The sequence below is a fragment of the Solea solea genome, chromosome 15 (genome assembly GCF_958295425.1).
Source record: "Solea solea chromosome 15, fSolSol10.1, whole genome shotgun sequence".
NCBI lineage: Eukaryota > Metazoa > Chordata > Actinopteri > Pleuronectiformes > Soleidae > Solea > Solea solea.
In genome coordinates, this window is record NC_081148.1 from 18,973,111 (window position 1) to 18,989,737 (window position 16,627).

Consider the following 16,627-nt stretch of genomic DNA (forward strand, 5'->3'; position numbering starts at 1 on the left):
ACATCGCAACACAATCCGATCTCTTTGGAGGAAGTGGCGCTCGGCAATTGAAATCCCGAGGTTCAGATTGTGGATCGACTACGCTGCAGATACGATCCTGCTATAAATGTCTCACTAAGGCCTCTTTGCTCAATATGACTTTGGGTTAACAAACGCTTGATTTCACCACGTTGCACTTTCAAACCAGACCTAAATCAGATTATGTTTTGGCCTGTCGTGGATCCACGGGCAGTTTAAATTCACACTGACAACTGATTTCAAGCAATTTTCTTGAGAAAGCGCAGCCCAGTTCCATCCATCACTCTGTACGTTAGCATGTCTGCCCTCTTTAAGGCGTGTATGTGCTTTATAAATAAATCCTGTCCACAGTACTGTATATGCATGGCCTTGATACTGGATCATTTCTCTTTTTTTCTCCTCCTCACAAAGACTTGCTGATTCTGTGGACCAGGTGTCAATGAGTCTGGTTTGATTCTTACATGTCAACAACGTCGACCTGTTTAAAATGAACCACATGTGAAAGGAGAAGTCCAAGCATTTCTGCTACTTATGTAAAAAAAAAAAGGAAAAAAAAAGAAAGCCTATTTTTCCGTGAATGGAACTTAAAACAAAAATATAATTAAAGGTACATGCTTTGGATCCCAGCTCTTGAAGGGCCTCCAGTGTTAATGACTCACAGTCATGAAACTTCAATGCACCTCCATCCCCGTCTTGCTTTTCCATAGAAATCAATGTTTTGGCGTACAGGAGAGAGAGCGAAGGGTCTCGCACGGGGGGGGGAAAAATATGATCATTATCAGGGGGACACATGATCTTAACTGTCCTTCATCTCCCTACATGATCCTACCAAGCCGACGCATTAGCAAACTCCGAGCCAGATCTGGCCTAGGTTTAGTCTGTCTGGGCCGAATCTGGGGTCTGGAGGTTTAGCCCATCCTGGATTCATGTTTCCCATCAGCAGCTCCCTCATGCAGTGACAAGACAGCTCCTCTCCCACTACAAAGACTCGCTGCGGCTGCTTCGACCATTTTGTGTATGCGTGTTTGAGAGTGAATGAGTGCGCCAACAATGGTAACTTTAATACGCCACTACCTTTGTTTTAGAATGTGACAGTGTTTATTTATAGGTTCTCTCTATACACGGGGTATTTCTCCTTCTATAAATCATCTCTTTTATGTCTCTTATGTTTCTATTTCTCCCGCTTGTGACCATGTGCTGCTGATCCCCCGCCATATCCCGAGAAAGGCTCTGAAGTCTGGCCGCATAACTCAACGTCAATTCACCATTCTTTTCTCTTTTTTTTTTTTTTTTTTACACACACTTTAATGTAATCTTATCTGTGAAAAACCTTTTTCATTGAGGAATATACAACCTCTTAGGCATTTGTAGGTGTTTATTATCAATGTAAACTTTTTCTTTTAACAAAATAATATATATATATATATATATGTAGGCACACACTTCATATAATAAAATAATGCTCTTCAAAAAGAAATATAAACATCTCTACATTAACTATAAAACATTCAGAGGAAAAATAATCTTTACATTTTTTAACATGCGCCTGCTCGTATCGTTTTCCTCGTCCATGTCACAGATTAATAAACCACATTATTCCAGGCCTTGTTTTTCACCACGCTTCTAGATTAGGGAATAACAAGCTTATCATGAAAATGGTTGAAATATTGTGAAATAAAATCCATGTTATCTTTTATGTTGGGGTTTTCAGTACCACAAAACATAACTGAGTCCTTTATGAAAGAAATACAAAGAATCGTATAAATTAGGTGTACACCGTAAGTAAATTGCTTATTTTCATTATTCTTTTTTTACATACAACACATGATCAAATAATATATGACAATAAAACTGTACACAATTGTGTAAAATACAATGTTATTTAGAGCAGCATTAGATAATTATTGAAATGTGAGATCACACTGGGGAGATATAGTTAAGATAGGTTCAAATACACCTGAAAACTGGGATTTTTTTTTTTTTTAGAAAGTAATGCCAGATTTTTGTCTGTGTGGATGCAGGAAATGTGAGGACAGACGATACGGATGGATGTGTTCTCCATGTCCTTCATCTGTGCATCTGCTGCAAAACAGCACCAGCATCATTTTCTGGCCATGCAACTCTGACTTTAAATTGAAACCCGCAGCAGAGAAGCAGTGATACAAAAAACATAAGAAAAAAAAAACAACAGAAAACACACACGATGAAAAAAACAAAACAAGACACAGATTTTTCCCTTGAAGCCACCTGATATGGCAGAGGAAGAAACATTAACACACTAAGCAGCACATCAAACAGACTGGACGTACACATCAGTAGCTTTAACAATAAAACACACACACATACGTACACACACTTCTGGTTAGTCCAGGACTGACCTCATACACACACCTTGGCGTTCTCTCTCTATGTAAAGCATCAAATGAACTAAATCTGACATTTGTATGCCTCAGAAATGCGGCCTGCTCAGAGTTTTCGCTCATAATTTTTGTCTGTCAATGAAAGACAAGCAAAAAAAAAAAAAAAAGGAAAAGAAAAACTCTCGGCAGACACGGATAAAAAAGAAACCCTAGATTTGACAATGAGTGGAAAAAAAATATAGCTTAATCAACTCAAAGAACATCTTGTGAACACTTTACAAAAAGACACTCCCAAAACACAAACTTCAAACAAAGGCACACAATGATAACCACTGTCTCTACACACTGTCGTGTAGCTGAGGAATTGCTGGTGAAAACAAGAGAAAAGTGTTCAGTGCAGCCCGTGTTGTGTGTCTTGGGCAATTATTATTATTATTTTTTTTTCTTTCACTGGACCAGAGAAGAGAAAAAAACACGGGAAGGAATGGGTTCATGTTAATCTCTGACAGAAATGTTACCAATAAAAAAAAGTAACGGTTGAAGAAGCTGTTGTTAAACCAGAGGATTGTGCTGTATTCAAGCCATGTGTCCACTCTGCTGTCGGTGTCCTTGAGCCAAACACAAAACAACCCCACTCCTAATTCTGACCTCCTTCTGTTTCCCTAAACATAAGAGGCAAAAAAAACTAAATAAGAAGAGCCTTTTAGTCGAGGCTCAGCGGTTTATTTGACCTCTGAGCATCATCAGGGGTTGGTGTTATCTCCGACAGGCGTATGCGTTGATATTTTTGATGACATAAAAGCCTATGCTTGTGGGGGGCAAAGTTATGGTCCGTCCAGCCCTCAGTGTTTTAGGCTTTAACTCTGGGAATGTCTCATTGTCCGACATTAGCAGCTTCTCCCCGTTCAGCTGGACATATCTGCGAAGAAGAAAGGCAGTAAACACATCCGTTAATGCTTTCACCAACAAAAGACAGAAGAGAATGTGGATCTTAAATGTTATTCCTTGTTATGATTCTGTCAGTTGTACACTGGAGGGTGCTGCTGCTACAAAACTGCACCTACACAAACATGAGGTGTTGGCTTTTAAGTCAGTTTTTAAGGTGAACTATATTTCACAATGTTCACTTGCAAAAAAAACACAGAACTACAAAACTATAAAATATTGTTTTTATATCATTTAATTCACAGTATGCTGAGTTACTGCAAACAGTTAAAAATGAAATGAAATGAAAACCTTTGTGGTGGAAAAACTTTCTCCACTGTCAGGATAAGACGCCTCATGTCTGTATTTTAATACTTTCAAAGGCTTCTTCATTGATTCTATTCTCTGTCTTTTCTTTTCTTGGTTCCTGACTTGGTGATATTTATTAGTAATAAAAAAATAAATAAAAAAAAAACATTCAATCAAAGTGCAAGTTATGGCAAATTATGGAAAAGAATTTGGGCTATAATCAATAAGACAACATTTTTTTAATTTGGATAATTAAAATAAGTTATTGTTCTACAAAGAAATGATCTTCTCATGCAGCATTTGTACTGCAGTATGACCTTCAATATGTAACCTGTAAAGTGCTGTTGTTATGAGTAACATTTTTATTATACAGTAAAATTGTAAGGTGAAGCATAATATCAGAATAAAAGGCCAGCAGTGAAATTTGATGTGAACCTGGAACTCAATAAAAAACCCAAATAAAACTATGTTCAATAAATAAAACTATGAATCAAACTGCATTACTCTGTCAACATTCATAGACCTGAATACTTGGCTAGTGATGAAAAATAAATTAAAAAAACTACACAGACACATTTATAGACATCTGGTGTTGCTACATTTTTCATAAAATTGTCCCCGCGCTACATGAGGTAACAGGAAGCACTAAACTTACATCGTTAGCTGACTCTCCGATTAACTGCAATCCTGTTCTAATACTGAAAACATCCTCCATAATTACGCTGTTATTGAAGGATCACGCTGCAGCTACCATTAAGGCTGTACGTTGGTATTGTATAACACACACACACACACACACAGGTTTGCACGGTCCATTCATTTGGACAGCGTAAACAAAGGCATCATCCTAACCTTAACCCTAACCAGTTAATGCCTAATCCTAATCCTAAAAATGAGGTTCTGCCGCATTAGGACCCGATTTTAGGACAACTAGTCCTAACAAGGTCAGTGTTTATACCAGATAAACAAATAAATAACAAATAAAAGTGTATCCACACACACACAAACAGATTTCCACAGCGATCCTTTTAGAGATGCTGCATTGACTTCCATTCTTTTTCCTTACCAACAATTCTAATATTAGCCATAAATTTAATAAAAGTACATATAGTCTTGTTATTCCAGGTTTTGAGGGTTAAAGTGTACAATATTTTGCAAAATTACAAAATTAGATTCAGCCTGTGTTGCTAACTTAAATAACCAAGTTTTACCAAAGTAGTGTACTATATTCCTGCCATTTGAATGAATACACAGCCATAACGATTCTCTTATATCATAGGAAAAAAGGGTATACCACATGTACAACACAGTCAACTGTGCATTTCACAATTTCAACAACTACTGTTGACTTTAATTTTATTAACTGGCTTAAGTTTGTTTAATGGCTGCAAAATAAAAGTTTTTAAAGCCTCATGAAACATACACAAAAATGTGTATGTTTTTATAAATGTATATATTTAACTTGGAGCTTTCCGCTCTATCTGAAAAGACCGACAACGGGAATCCATTGAACAGTGCCTGTGTTCTTAAATTGTTACTGTAACCATAACTCCTGCACTTGATTTGTCTATTTACTTGCACTTTAATATTTCAATGTTTGTTTTGTAACTGTAATCTCTCTGTTTTTTTTTGTTTTTTTTTTATTAACTAGGACGTGTGCTGCTGCCTTTCACCCCTTGTGAAAGAGGTCTTGCTCTCAATGGGACTTATATCGTGTTCAAAAAAGGTTAAATAAAATAAATAGTACTTTATATACAAAGTAATGTCAATCAAAGTGTGTAATGTAACTCCACGTGTGTGTGTCTGTGGACAGAGAGAGAGAGAGAGAGCGTGTAACTAACTTAGCTCTGAGTCCGTCAGCGCCGTAAGACTGCAGCAGGTACTGATGGACAGTTTTGTTCCGTAAAGTTCCCGCCAGCTTGATTTTCTTTCGCGACCGATGCAGATTGATGATGTAGATTGTTATGGAGCCTCTCACGTAGTTATGACTGGAAACATAAGGAAAATTGTGGGAAAAAAAAAAACCTTACATTAATTCTCCTTTAGCTTCAGAAAAGACAATCAAAAAAAACCCACTTTATACCACATCTGTTAATCGGGATTCATTATATATTACAATGCCATATTGAATAAAATTCTCTCTAATCAAAGATGACTACAAAGAGGAGAAACTCTTTGATATTTTTATTACATATAGTAATAGAATCAAACCCCTACTCCTTGATCCAATCGAGATCAAAAGCCTGCAGAAAAATAATAAAGATAAAGTACGTTCAAGATGGGAATTCCTCTAAGCAGCGAGTTGTTCTTTATCACAGCCGAAAAACCTATCATTTATGTTTAGCATGAATGACATTAAATCACATTTCTTTTGTATTTTCAAAGCCTTTATCGTCCTATGTGGTGCGACTTGTACAGTATCCATTATTAAAATGTCACTGTGGGGAGGAAAGGTGTGAATGTGAAGAAGTCCCTCCTCTGAGAGGAAAGCACTGGGGACACAAGTTTGGTAAGGGATAGAGGCCAAAGGTAAATAACTAAGTGAGACAGATAAGACAAACATGATCAAATCTAATAAGGGCCCAGATATGAACACAAAGACAACACAGCTGTAGTGAATACCACATGTCACCGTTGGTGGTCAGGGCTGAGCATCGGCTAAACAGACTGACACTTCATCCCCCTCTCCATCTAAATAAGCTCACGTTTTAAGCAGTCTCCGTGTTTTGTTTGCTCTGTTGAACACAGCTCCATTAACCCCGAAAAACTGCTAATATTCTATATGCAGTACAGTATCTACCATGAGATAAAAAAAGAAAAAAGTAGTGAAATCTTAATGGGAATAATTTGCGTCTGGCTCTGTGTTAAACATTCGGAGCCTCGTTTCTGACAAACACAGCCCATGGCTCTGAGTGACGGATCAGATGGTGAGATGGAGGGAGAGATAAAGACCTCTCAGGCCTTTCAAATGATGAGGTTCTTAGAGATCCAAACCAGGAACATAAACATGTCCATGCTGTTTGATGTCGGAGCATCTATGGAGAGCGAAAAAAAAAGCAAAAAAGAAAAGCAATGCAAACCGCTAAAAGGGGTAAAAGGGCGGTGAAAGTCAAATATCTAATCTGCAAAGACTTTCCAAACCACAGACTGTCTGAGCACATATGTCTAACACAGTACAGTCAAACCACAAAGACTACAATGGTTCATCCACTTGTGGGTTGACTCAGACCACAAAGTGGCAGAGATGATGACAATTGAAGTGGCTTTGGATTCAAGAGGTAGTGCTTTTGTGCTTCACTGTCTGATCACATGAGTCGGGGGCTGATAGGTGCGTTAAGTTGCGCTGAGCGGCGCCACATGTCATCCGCATCTCTGGCTGAGTGAGTTCACTCGTTGAAAACAATTTCAAACATTTACGTGCATGTCATCAAGCCTCGTTACGCAACTCCTGAGCACTTATCAGCCGTCTATCTGTGCACTGCTCCACTATTTTTCCTATAAAGATGCTCCACCTGTAAATGAGCCCTGTCCAGGGTAAGGCCGTAAGTCTAGCCTGGTGCTGACAGCCACTGGCCTGGGTTAAATGATAACCTTGAACAGGCCACGGTGGCACTCTATCTCCTCCCGGCACAGACCGCCTTATTGTCCCTCCCCTTCCCCTCGAATACCCCCCTCCAGCCAATCCGAGATGGGATAAAGGCCTTGCACACCTTTCAGCGGCTCTTTGACGGCAGGCAGACAGAACCCACACACCTGATAAGTGATACCCGTTAAGTTTTATAGGCTCTGAGCTGGGAATGAGCAGGCGTCTGCGGTCTGCTTATTTATGAGAGGCTGAATAGGCCAGCTGGGGATTTTGTTCTGCCCCAACAGACACTATTCCACAGGTGTTTGCAGGAGAACATCAGAGGGCATTGGAGGAAAAAAAAATTAAAACCCCAGTCGTTTGTTTTTCATCCAAAATCTTCCAGGACATTCCCAAAGTATCACTACACATCACTGAAGAGGATGTGTGTCAGTCTCAACTGAAAAAGCGTTTCCTGAATCATGGTGTACAGTGACAAAGAACATGCCCACAGTGATTAAGTGCAGTTTATGGACTAATCCAAGGTGGTAAAGCTGTAGCACGTACTTGTAGTAGCTGGTACAGTGGGCGTAGATTCGCAGCTTGTCTCGTATCACTCGTCCCGGCTGTGGCTTCCTCTGTAGTCCAGCCACCCGCACCGCTAAAACTCTCGGACCGACCAGATGCTTGAACACTAGAGAAAACCAGTAATCCTATAAGGGAAAATAACAGTAAACACACACACAGCATTGCTTTTATGAGTGTTGAGGTTCATTTTATCATCACAATGCTAAAAGCAGGATTTAACTGGAAGAGTTAATGCTTGTTTTTAAGGATCCGTACTGATAGCTTTGGATCAGGAGTTGGAAAGGCTTTCCGATGCATTGGAGAAGTTTACAATCTTCAGCCAGCTTTAACCGCATTTCCAGTCAGGTACTCAAAAGCCATGAAAAATTAGAATGTCAAATCATTTCCAGGTAAAGCTAAAATACTATTGTTTGCCTACAACATGTAGAGAGAGTCACTAAGGTTTGCAAGTCGAGAATTATGGATTTAACTTCACCTGCCACATTAACCCACAGCAGGATTTACTGTAGCTGGTGGACACAATGTCAAAACAGGCAGGTGTGAAAAGGGAATTTTTAAAGATCTGAACTGACAGACAGGACAACATTTTAAAAGCATTTCTAACTCCACTGTTGTTAAAATGTGTCAGGGTAATTGATTGAAAATGACCCTGGTTTCCCCCTGAAAAGGGAAAACACTGCACTGTATATGCAGCCGTGACGCCGAAGTGATTAAATTTCCCAAACTGTGAGAATTAATAATGTGCCAGCAAAGCAGCCATTCTGTGACGGGCGAGGGGGAAAAAATAGATGTATTCCACAAGTATGTCAGAGATGTCAGCACTTTGACACTTAACATTTAGCTGAAGCTGATTGTCATGTGTAACATGTCACATTGTATATAAGAGCCGCAGAGCCGTCTTGAGCTGACAGCTCTTAAATATGACATTTTTCACTAAATATTATGTTCAATCGTGGATTGTTGTCTTCGGCTATCGTTGTTCAGCGGTCCACCGTGCTGTGTCTCACTCTATAGACTACACAGACTCAACACCTCTCACAGAAACCCAGAACAACATGTGTTCCTCAGGAAGTTCCCATGCAATCCTGCATATGGCAACATTTAAGGGATTCTTTTTTTCCATGCAGGCTTTAACTTAATTTGCTGCCAAGGCATCGAAGAAGCAGAGCACAGTATGGAACCGTATAGTGTTGGCCACAGGCACAGGGATGGATGCATGAATGTATGGCCAGGACTATGATCTGTGATTATAAAACAAAGAGCAGTTACGATTCCGGAGTTGTATTCATGCAAAATGGCCACAGAGGTGCTGTTCTCTCCGCTGTGTTTTGAAATCTTACAACTCAAGTAATAGAAACCTGAATAAATTGGTGTGATCTGAAACTATAGCTGTTTCAAAGTCCCAAAATAAAAAGATGAATCAGAGGCACATAATGCCGACATTGTTGGTGAAATATCAGCTGAGGTCGTAAATGGTCAGCGGTCTGACTGTCTGACTGTTTTCCTGTCTAATTGCTTGTCTGTCTCCCTGTCGTTTTTTGCCCCCAGCTCTTCTTATCTGAACAGACAGACAGACTGACAGACAAACAGAAAAACAGACATCGGTACAGAGGGAACAGCCATCACATTTACATCAATCAGGAAAACACAAGCACACGGAAAGAGAGAAAAACAGACAAAGACAAGTTAACCAGTAACATGCCAAGGAAAGTTAAGCAAATACACCAGAGAGTAATCAAACCTCAGATGCATGGTTAAGGGAAAGGAGCATGATAAAGGAGAATAACAATTTACCTTTCATGTTTACTTAATATGTCAAAAATAAATGTGGCTGCCTGGTTTAGACCCCGTTGAGCTCTAAGAAACTGAGAAGCTCAACATCGCAGTGTCTTTGATTGAAGTCAATCCTTGAAGAAGTTAACAATCTTCTGCAAGCTTTGAGCGGATTTCCGATCAAATACTCAAAAAGCTGTGAATAATTAGACCAGAAAATCGTTTCCAGGTAAAGCTAAAAATACTGTATCTACGAGTACTTTATGCCCACAACGTGCAGTGTCACAAAGATTTGCAACTTGGCAGTTTCAGCTTGGGCAGAAGGAGCAGCTCAGTGCAGCCTGTGCTTTCTTCTCCCTGCTTTAGATCTGAAAGACATATTTTTTGTATGTAAGTAGACTGTAACAGATTTCAAGGTGGTTGAACAAAGAGACAAAAAAGTGCCATAAAAACTCAAGCAAACTTCATGACTTATGTTTCAAAATGCAAGTTCAAGTTGTTTAAACTTGCTATATCTTGTAAAGCATGCATACATTTCCAGGTTAATTTAACTAGCAGTTTCAAGATAATTCATTTTAAGTCACTTCTAAGCTTATAAACTTCAGATAAATTAATGTTCACCACTTGAACAAAATCCACAATTGACTCTAAGTTTACCTTTTCCTAATAGCTTGTGTTATAAGTGGTGTTAAAGATAGGAAATTATTTATGTTTTACTGCGAGTGAGGGCCAGAGAAATATTTTTAATGGTGGACGTCCACAGCAAACTTTCCCCCATATCTTTTCAGATAAGAACAATTTAACGTCATCTGCCACGTTTCTGGAGGGGTTGAAACAGATACACACTGTACATACTAAAATACAAACAGAACAAAAGGGGGAACAGAGAGGATGGATGTGGCAAGAAGTTCCATAAAAGTGGAAAAGATGAAGTGTGAGAATCATTCAATGGCCCGGGGCCGTTGACTACAGGCGAAGGGGCCATGTCATAAATTTCCCATGCAGAGGACAGGTTGGCCCTGCAGTATATTCTCTCAGAAGGTAGGATGGTGCTACGTTCAGACATCCAGCCACGCCTCTGTGATCCAAGCAAGATATAGTCTTTCCCAGGAAACAAAGAGGTGATGAAAATTAAGTCATCTTAACTCTTTAATCTTATTGTTTTAAGAGACTAAGAGACTCCATGGGAAAGAGCTACAGAAAGGGTTTTAGTTAAAAGTTATTGTCAGATTTAGTAGAAGTGATTGGTATTGCCAATACTCATTGTAGCAGCCATTTCTGTAAGAACAAAAGAATCTTGAACAAATGCCCTGAGTTCATTTTTTATCCCAGTTCTCCTTTATTATAAGAACAATGATTTACTGTGCATGCTCTAAATGCAAACCTCTCACCCCAGCCCTGCCTCAGCTTAACATAAACCTGTTTTTTTTTTATTATTATTGTTATTAATGGTTTTATGTAGTTGGCTCATGATAACCTTTCTCCACTTTATACACATCTCAATTTTATTTTTTTCCCCTAGCAAAAGAAAAAAGGGAGAAAAGCTCTAACTTTACAGAAATAAATCACATGGAACTTTCGTAATCGGCGTCGAGTTGAATAATAAAGAACCATTGTGACCGGGAAAAATGCGTCATCTACGCATGTGTAAAAATCCAATTGTTTCGAGCACTATTCCATATATTAAAAAAAAATAACAAACGATGCACTTCACAGTATTATTGAGACCAAAGGAGGAACTTGGGACTGGGCAGTTCCATTTCACACAGTGTTGCAGGCCATTTGACTAACATGTCTGTCTCAGATTACAGATCTCTCACCGGCTGACTGTCCTGCACAGAGAAGCGCACAGTTGTGATGGGGGATGAGGGGAGCAATGGCACTGTCCTGAGCTACTGGCAAAAGGCTAAGGTTACATGGCATTTCGCCCCCGCGTCTATCCACTCATCACCACTAAATGCCTTTCATCTTAGCTAATAGCTCCCACGGGAAAAAGCGAGAGGTGCCATCGAGGCACTGAATGGACCTGGCACGGGAAAGTTTCAGAGCATAACGGGACGGCTCAGGTCAAAGCCTTGTGTGAACCAATGGCCACTAATTTTTGCTGAAATTGAGAAACTTACAGGTAAAGGGTTAAAGTGCTGATCCACAAGGTGCGTGTATCCATAGTCGAAGAAGGAGTGACGCAACACGACATCTATCCCCTGTACAGCAGCCATGCCCAATGTGTTCACCCACCTGGAACACAGATGAACATACATGAAGAAAAAATGACTGGGAATGCAAGAGTAGATGCTTTTAATTATGATACACGTCACCAGAAATCAATATCCTTTTTACTTTTAATGAAGGTTTTCTTTGCAGAAAAAACAACAATGATGCAGCCGTGATAACAGTACTTACAGAAAGCCAGCAGCATAAGTGTCAGAGAGATTACTGCTGCCTCCAGCCCACGCCGGCCCCAGTCCACCAAGCCACACCTTCTTACCAAGAGTGTGTGTGTTCACCACCTGCAGTAAGTGACAGAAACACACGTGTCAATTACAACTAAAATTCTATTCTGTGAATCCTGTGAATTGAATTCAGCTTTTGAATTTCAGAATGAATGCTTCATTTTTATGCTTCTTTACAACATTTTCAACAGGTAAGTGCTAAAGAATAATCTTTTTTTGTATTGAACAGCCTATGGCCAAGAGGGAAGTAATTGGGCTTGTAACTGGAGGGTTGCAGGCTCAGATCCCAGGATGGGTCAAGGGCTGGGATGCCATTGAGCAAACGCTCCCCAAGTCCTGGCTGTTATGTGTGCAAAAATAACTAATTCTAACATATTTCTGAAACCGCATAAAGTATGCTTATAAGTACAGATGGTAGTAATGCAACATCATGGATGCAAGCTGCCATTGAACTCCATAGAAAAACAAGAAGAAGAAGAAGAAGAAGAAATTAAGGTCCACACATCAATAAATGCAAGGAAAGTCTGTCTGTCTGTCGCTTGAAAGGCTTCAAATTTGGCACTTGACTTACTAAGGGTACCACTGTATATAAATAGAAATGCAACAGCTATATCACTAAATCAGTATCTATCACAGTACACACCTCCTACTATACACACACACACAAAATGCACAATGATGCGTATCAACACCATTCTTTGACAGAACTTGAACACTGTCTATCAAAGTCAAAGTGCACTAGTAATTGCAGCACCAACTTTGATGGTGTTTGGATAAGAAATGCAAGAGAACAGGTACGGACACTGTGCTAGTGATATTTATGCAACAGAATCTCACTCACTCGTGTTACACTACATGAATATTTTAGGTTTTATTATGGTAAAACATCACTGCTTCTTCTTCTTCTCCTCTGAAGCCCTTTAGCTCTGTTCTTTTCTGACAACTCAACAAGTCTGCTGCAACACAGTTGGCACCATTTTTCACTGCGAGGGTTCACTCCTGTGGTTTGTACAATGAGGCTTAATCATCGTAAACTGTCGTAAACAGTTGTTATTTCTTCATATTCTCCTTCGAGGTTGTCTGAAAATTGACATTGACAGAAATAAAATAGCTCAAAATGGAAAAGTCCTGATGTGGAAAACAAGCCAGATAATTATCCTAACTTTATATCTAGGGTACAAGACTAGAAAGGACTTGAGATAATCTCAGAATTATTTCTTCCGCACATTTTAAAACAGCCATGACAAAGCACTTCACAAAGAAGGACACATTAACCTTTAAAATCACTTTAAAAACATTAAAAGGTTAAAATCTTAAGTTAGAGAAGAAAAGGAAAGAGATAATATATATTACATGTGTACCTTGGTGACTTTAGTTATCTGCTCGGTCAGTGTGTCCAACAGACGAGTTTTTAGGAAGTCCTCTGCTTTGTTCACTCTGCCATCCATGTAATAACTGTGAAGGGAAAGCAGGGTCAAAGCGGTGAGAGAAAAACACTCTTTAAAACGCCAGAAACAAATGTAAAATAAAAATAAACTTGTACAAACTTCATGTGGATGTCATGTAGTTTTATGTAAAATATTCATAAAACACAAAAAAAAGAAGGCACATTTATATATGCCAAACAAATGAATCAAAAGTTTTTTACCTCTGCCTAGTAATCCCATGATAAAGTATATTAACATGTAAAATATCAGGTACGTCAATGACATTTAAACTGTAAAAAAAACAGTGAAGTAACTCCACACACACACACACACACACACACACAGCTTATACTCCCCATCTTTGTTGGCAGGGCTCATTACCTACCGGTTTTAAATCCAAACCCTACAATTTCCATCTGTCTTTCATTACAGCAACTATGAACAGCCTCTGACATGTCCAATTATACTTCAGTTTAATAAAAATCCAATTGTGTGTCCAAATGCAGGATTACATTATAGAGGCAACTAGAAGCGTTCAGATCTCAGACTGAGGCTGAATAACGCACACATACATCTGTGTACTGTGTTTTAAGGATAAAGACTAAAAAAAAAAAGGAGAACATTTGAAGTAAATATGATGAGAGAAGAATTTCAGACCAGAATCTTAGGGAACACTTCCTTGTGGCCAGACACAAAGCCTCTACAACATCATTTGTAAGAAAACAAGAACAGAAGCCACATACTCTAGTTCATGTTTTAATTACCGTAAAAATGGTATTGCTGGATACTTTACAACATGGTAATAGTATGATAATAATGACTGAATAATGTGAATATTGTAAACAGAAACTATGTAATATTTATTTGTATGCTGCGTCCGTCATCTGAGGGTTTTTTGAGCAGTAGAATTCACTTCTGACAATTTTTCTGAGCTCTTCTTTGTCTTTACTAGCGCAAGGTTACTGTTGCCTCTGTCTGTCTCTTCGTAAAACTTTTAATTTCCAGTGTAAAGTGACAGAATGTCGCCAGGCGCCATGAAATTTAAACACTGCTACACTAACAAACACAGAAACTCAATTAATATTGGGTGAACACATATAACGGGCGGTTGAATCTCAGAGTTGGTCTTAACATCCGTCCTCAGGGATCTGATGGTCCTGGATGTATCTCCAGTGACCAGATATGATCGAGTCTGGCTTCCCCCGCCCTTTATTTAACTACACTCTGATCATGTCACGACTGTTTGCAAAAACAAAATGATTAATTGTTAATTAATTAAGTACTGCTGGTCAGATGACATTAGCTGAGTCTCTAATTTATCCCGAGGATGGATTGCATTTTTGTAGGAATATGGTTTCAGTGATTGGCTCTGAGGGCGCATAAGGATTGTTTAAACCCGTACTCAGTGCATGATTTTAGATCACGTAGTAGGAATGTGAATACCAGGTCTGAACAGGGTCTGACATACACATTTGTTTATGTTTAAAAGTCACACACTGCACTTTTAAACCGTAATTCAACATGCATTAATGAGTACTATTTCCCTATGACACCAGGACATAATAAAAGCAGTAACAGAAACAGCTGCAGCACCTGTTAATTAGAGATCCAAAATATCTGTGACTCATTGCAATGCAGATTTCTCCTCTGAATCTTCTGAAGCAACAAATGTTATTAATAACATACCAGACCAGCTCTGTCCAGTCCTGCTGAAAGCTGCAAGGGCTTTGTGCAAATTTAGCTTCTTTTTTTTTTCCTTCCCGGAACCAGAGAACATTCCAAGACAACTACAATTGGCAATTTACAATTGAGGAAACCCAGTCAGAGATTGCTAGTCAGCATTTCTTTAATCCAAGGGGACAATGCCGAGGAAGAATTGCACTGTAATGTGAATAAATAATAATGCCAGTTGATTTCAAGGTCAAAGCTCTATTAAACTTGTTTTGGAAAAGTTTGTGAAAATGTGTGAACAAAGCTGCTAAGAATGAAGCTGCATTTTGTTCATGAGGGGTGAAGCAGTGTTGCAATCCGAGTTGAACCTCATTGAAATTTTAGTCACAGCGTTGGAGAAGTCCCAAGCCCCCTGGCCTCAAACTGTAAACAACGCAGGGATTAAGTCATAGCTTTACACAAATTATTTGGTTTTCCTGTCATCTTTCCAGAGATCTCACAATAATTCTTCAGTCCAGATCCCAGGAGAAGACATTCCAGCTCATATATGGAAACAGAAGAAAAATCCGTACAGTATCTTGTGCTGCATCAGTACTATGTCAGAAATGGGAATTTGTGCTGATGTCTGTAAAAGTATCAGGTAAGATTAGCTTCCTTTAGTTTCATGGTTCATTAGATAAGAACCTGCATAAATAAATTAAAATTAAAAAATGTTGTTCTGACATTTTGGCCGGGATTGAGGGGATCATATCTTGGTCTACGCTTATGAACTTCTCCTTTGTTCGCCCAACGACTGACATGACTTCGGCTGCCAGGCTGACCGGGGTTCAATAAAACACAACAATGCTTTGTCCAAATGTTTTCAGACAAAGATCCACTTGCTCAGCTTGTTTCATACAGTTCTCAGTGAACCCTCCACCACATCAAAGACAGCGCACAAACAAAACCATCTACAACACAGCAGTGTATGGTGCACACCGAGGAAATACATGTGATAAAATCAGACAGGGATGGGTGAAGGTGGGAGTATCAATAACACAAATTCAAAACAAACCTGCAATTTTAACTTACTTTGAACACAAAGGAAACGTATTTTCTGGAGAAATAACTGTAATATCCGTGTTTTTTAAAATCCTTAATCTGTTACAATATACTATAAAAAGCCATTGTGGAGTAAAATGGAAAGATTTAACTAAAGCATGAAGTTTATAAGCTTTAACTTTTAAGGAATGGCCAGCTGGAGCAGCGATGTAGCGATATGGAGTGAGTGGAGGGTAAAAGCAAGAAGAGGATGTGTTCCTTGATGTGGTCCAGCAGGTTACTATCAGATCAATCATTACATAGCAGCTAAAGGATATGTTGCTTCCCACGGGAATGCCATCAGTAAATTTATAGTCCCTCGGTGCCTGAACATCTTTAACATCTATTTTTCTCTCCTCCCTTCAGCTATAAATATGCTGCACACCAGGATCTCTGGCATGTAGCACCACTGTCATCCTGACGAGACAAGAAAGATGTGGGTGTAAAGTGTCGTTCTTC

General features: G+C 39.1%; 1 protein-coding gene across 1 annotated transcript in view; it reads right to left on the reverse strand.

The window, feature by feature from the left end:
- Window positions 1-1,375: 1,375 nt before the first annotated feature.
- The window catches only part of hpse2 (heparanase 2), a 54,350-nt gene continuing 39,098 nt past the window's right edge, over window positions 1,376-16,627 (reverse strand). The window contains exons 8-13 of the mRNA XM_058652212.1: window positions 13,352-13,445; window positions 11,941-12,047; window positions 11,661-11,775; window positions 7,744-7,889; window positions 5,453-5,599; window positions 1,376-3,297 (exon numbers count right to left, since the gene is read on the reverse strand). Coding sequence (XP_058508195.1) covers window positions 3,135-3,297; window positions 5,453-5,599; window positions 7,744-7,889; window positions 11,661-11,775; window positions 11,941-12,047; window positions 13,352-13,445 — 772 coding nt within the window. The 3' untranslated portion in view covers window positions 1,376-3,134. The remainder of the gene's footprint in view (window positions 3,298-5,452; window positions 5,600-7,743; window positions 7,890-11,660; window positions 11,776-11,940; window positions 12,048-13,351; window positions 13,446-16,627) is intronic.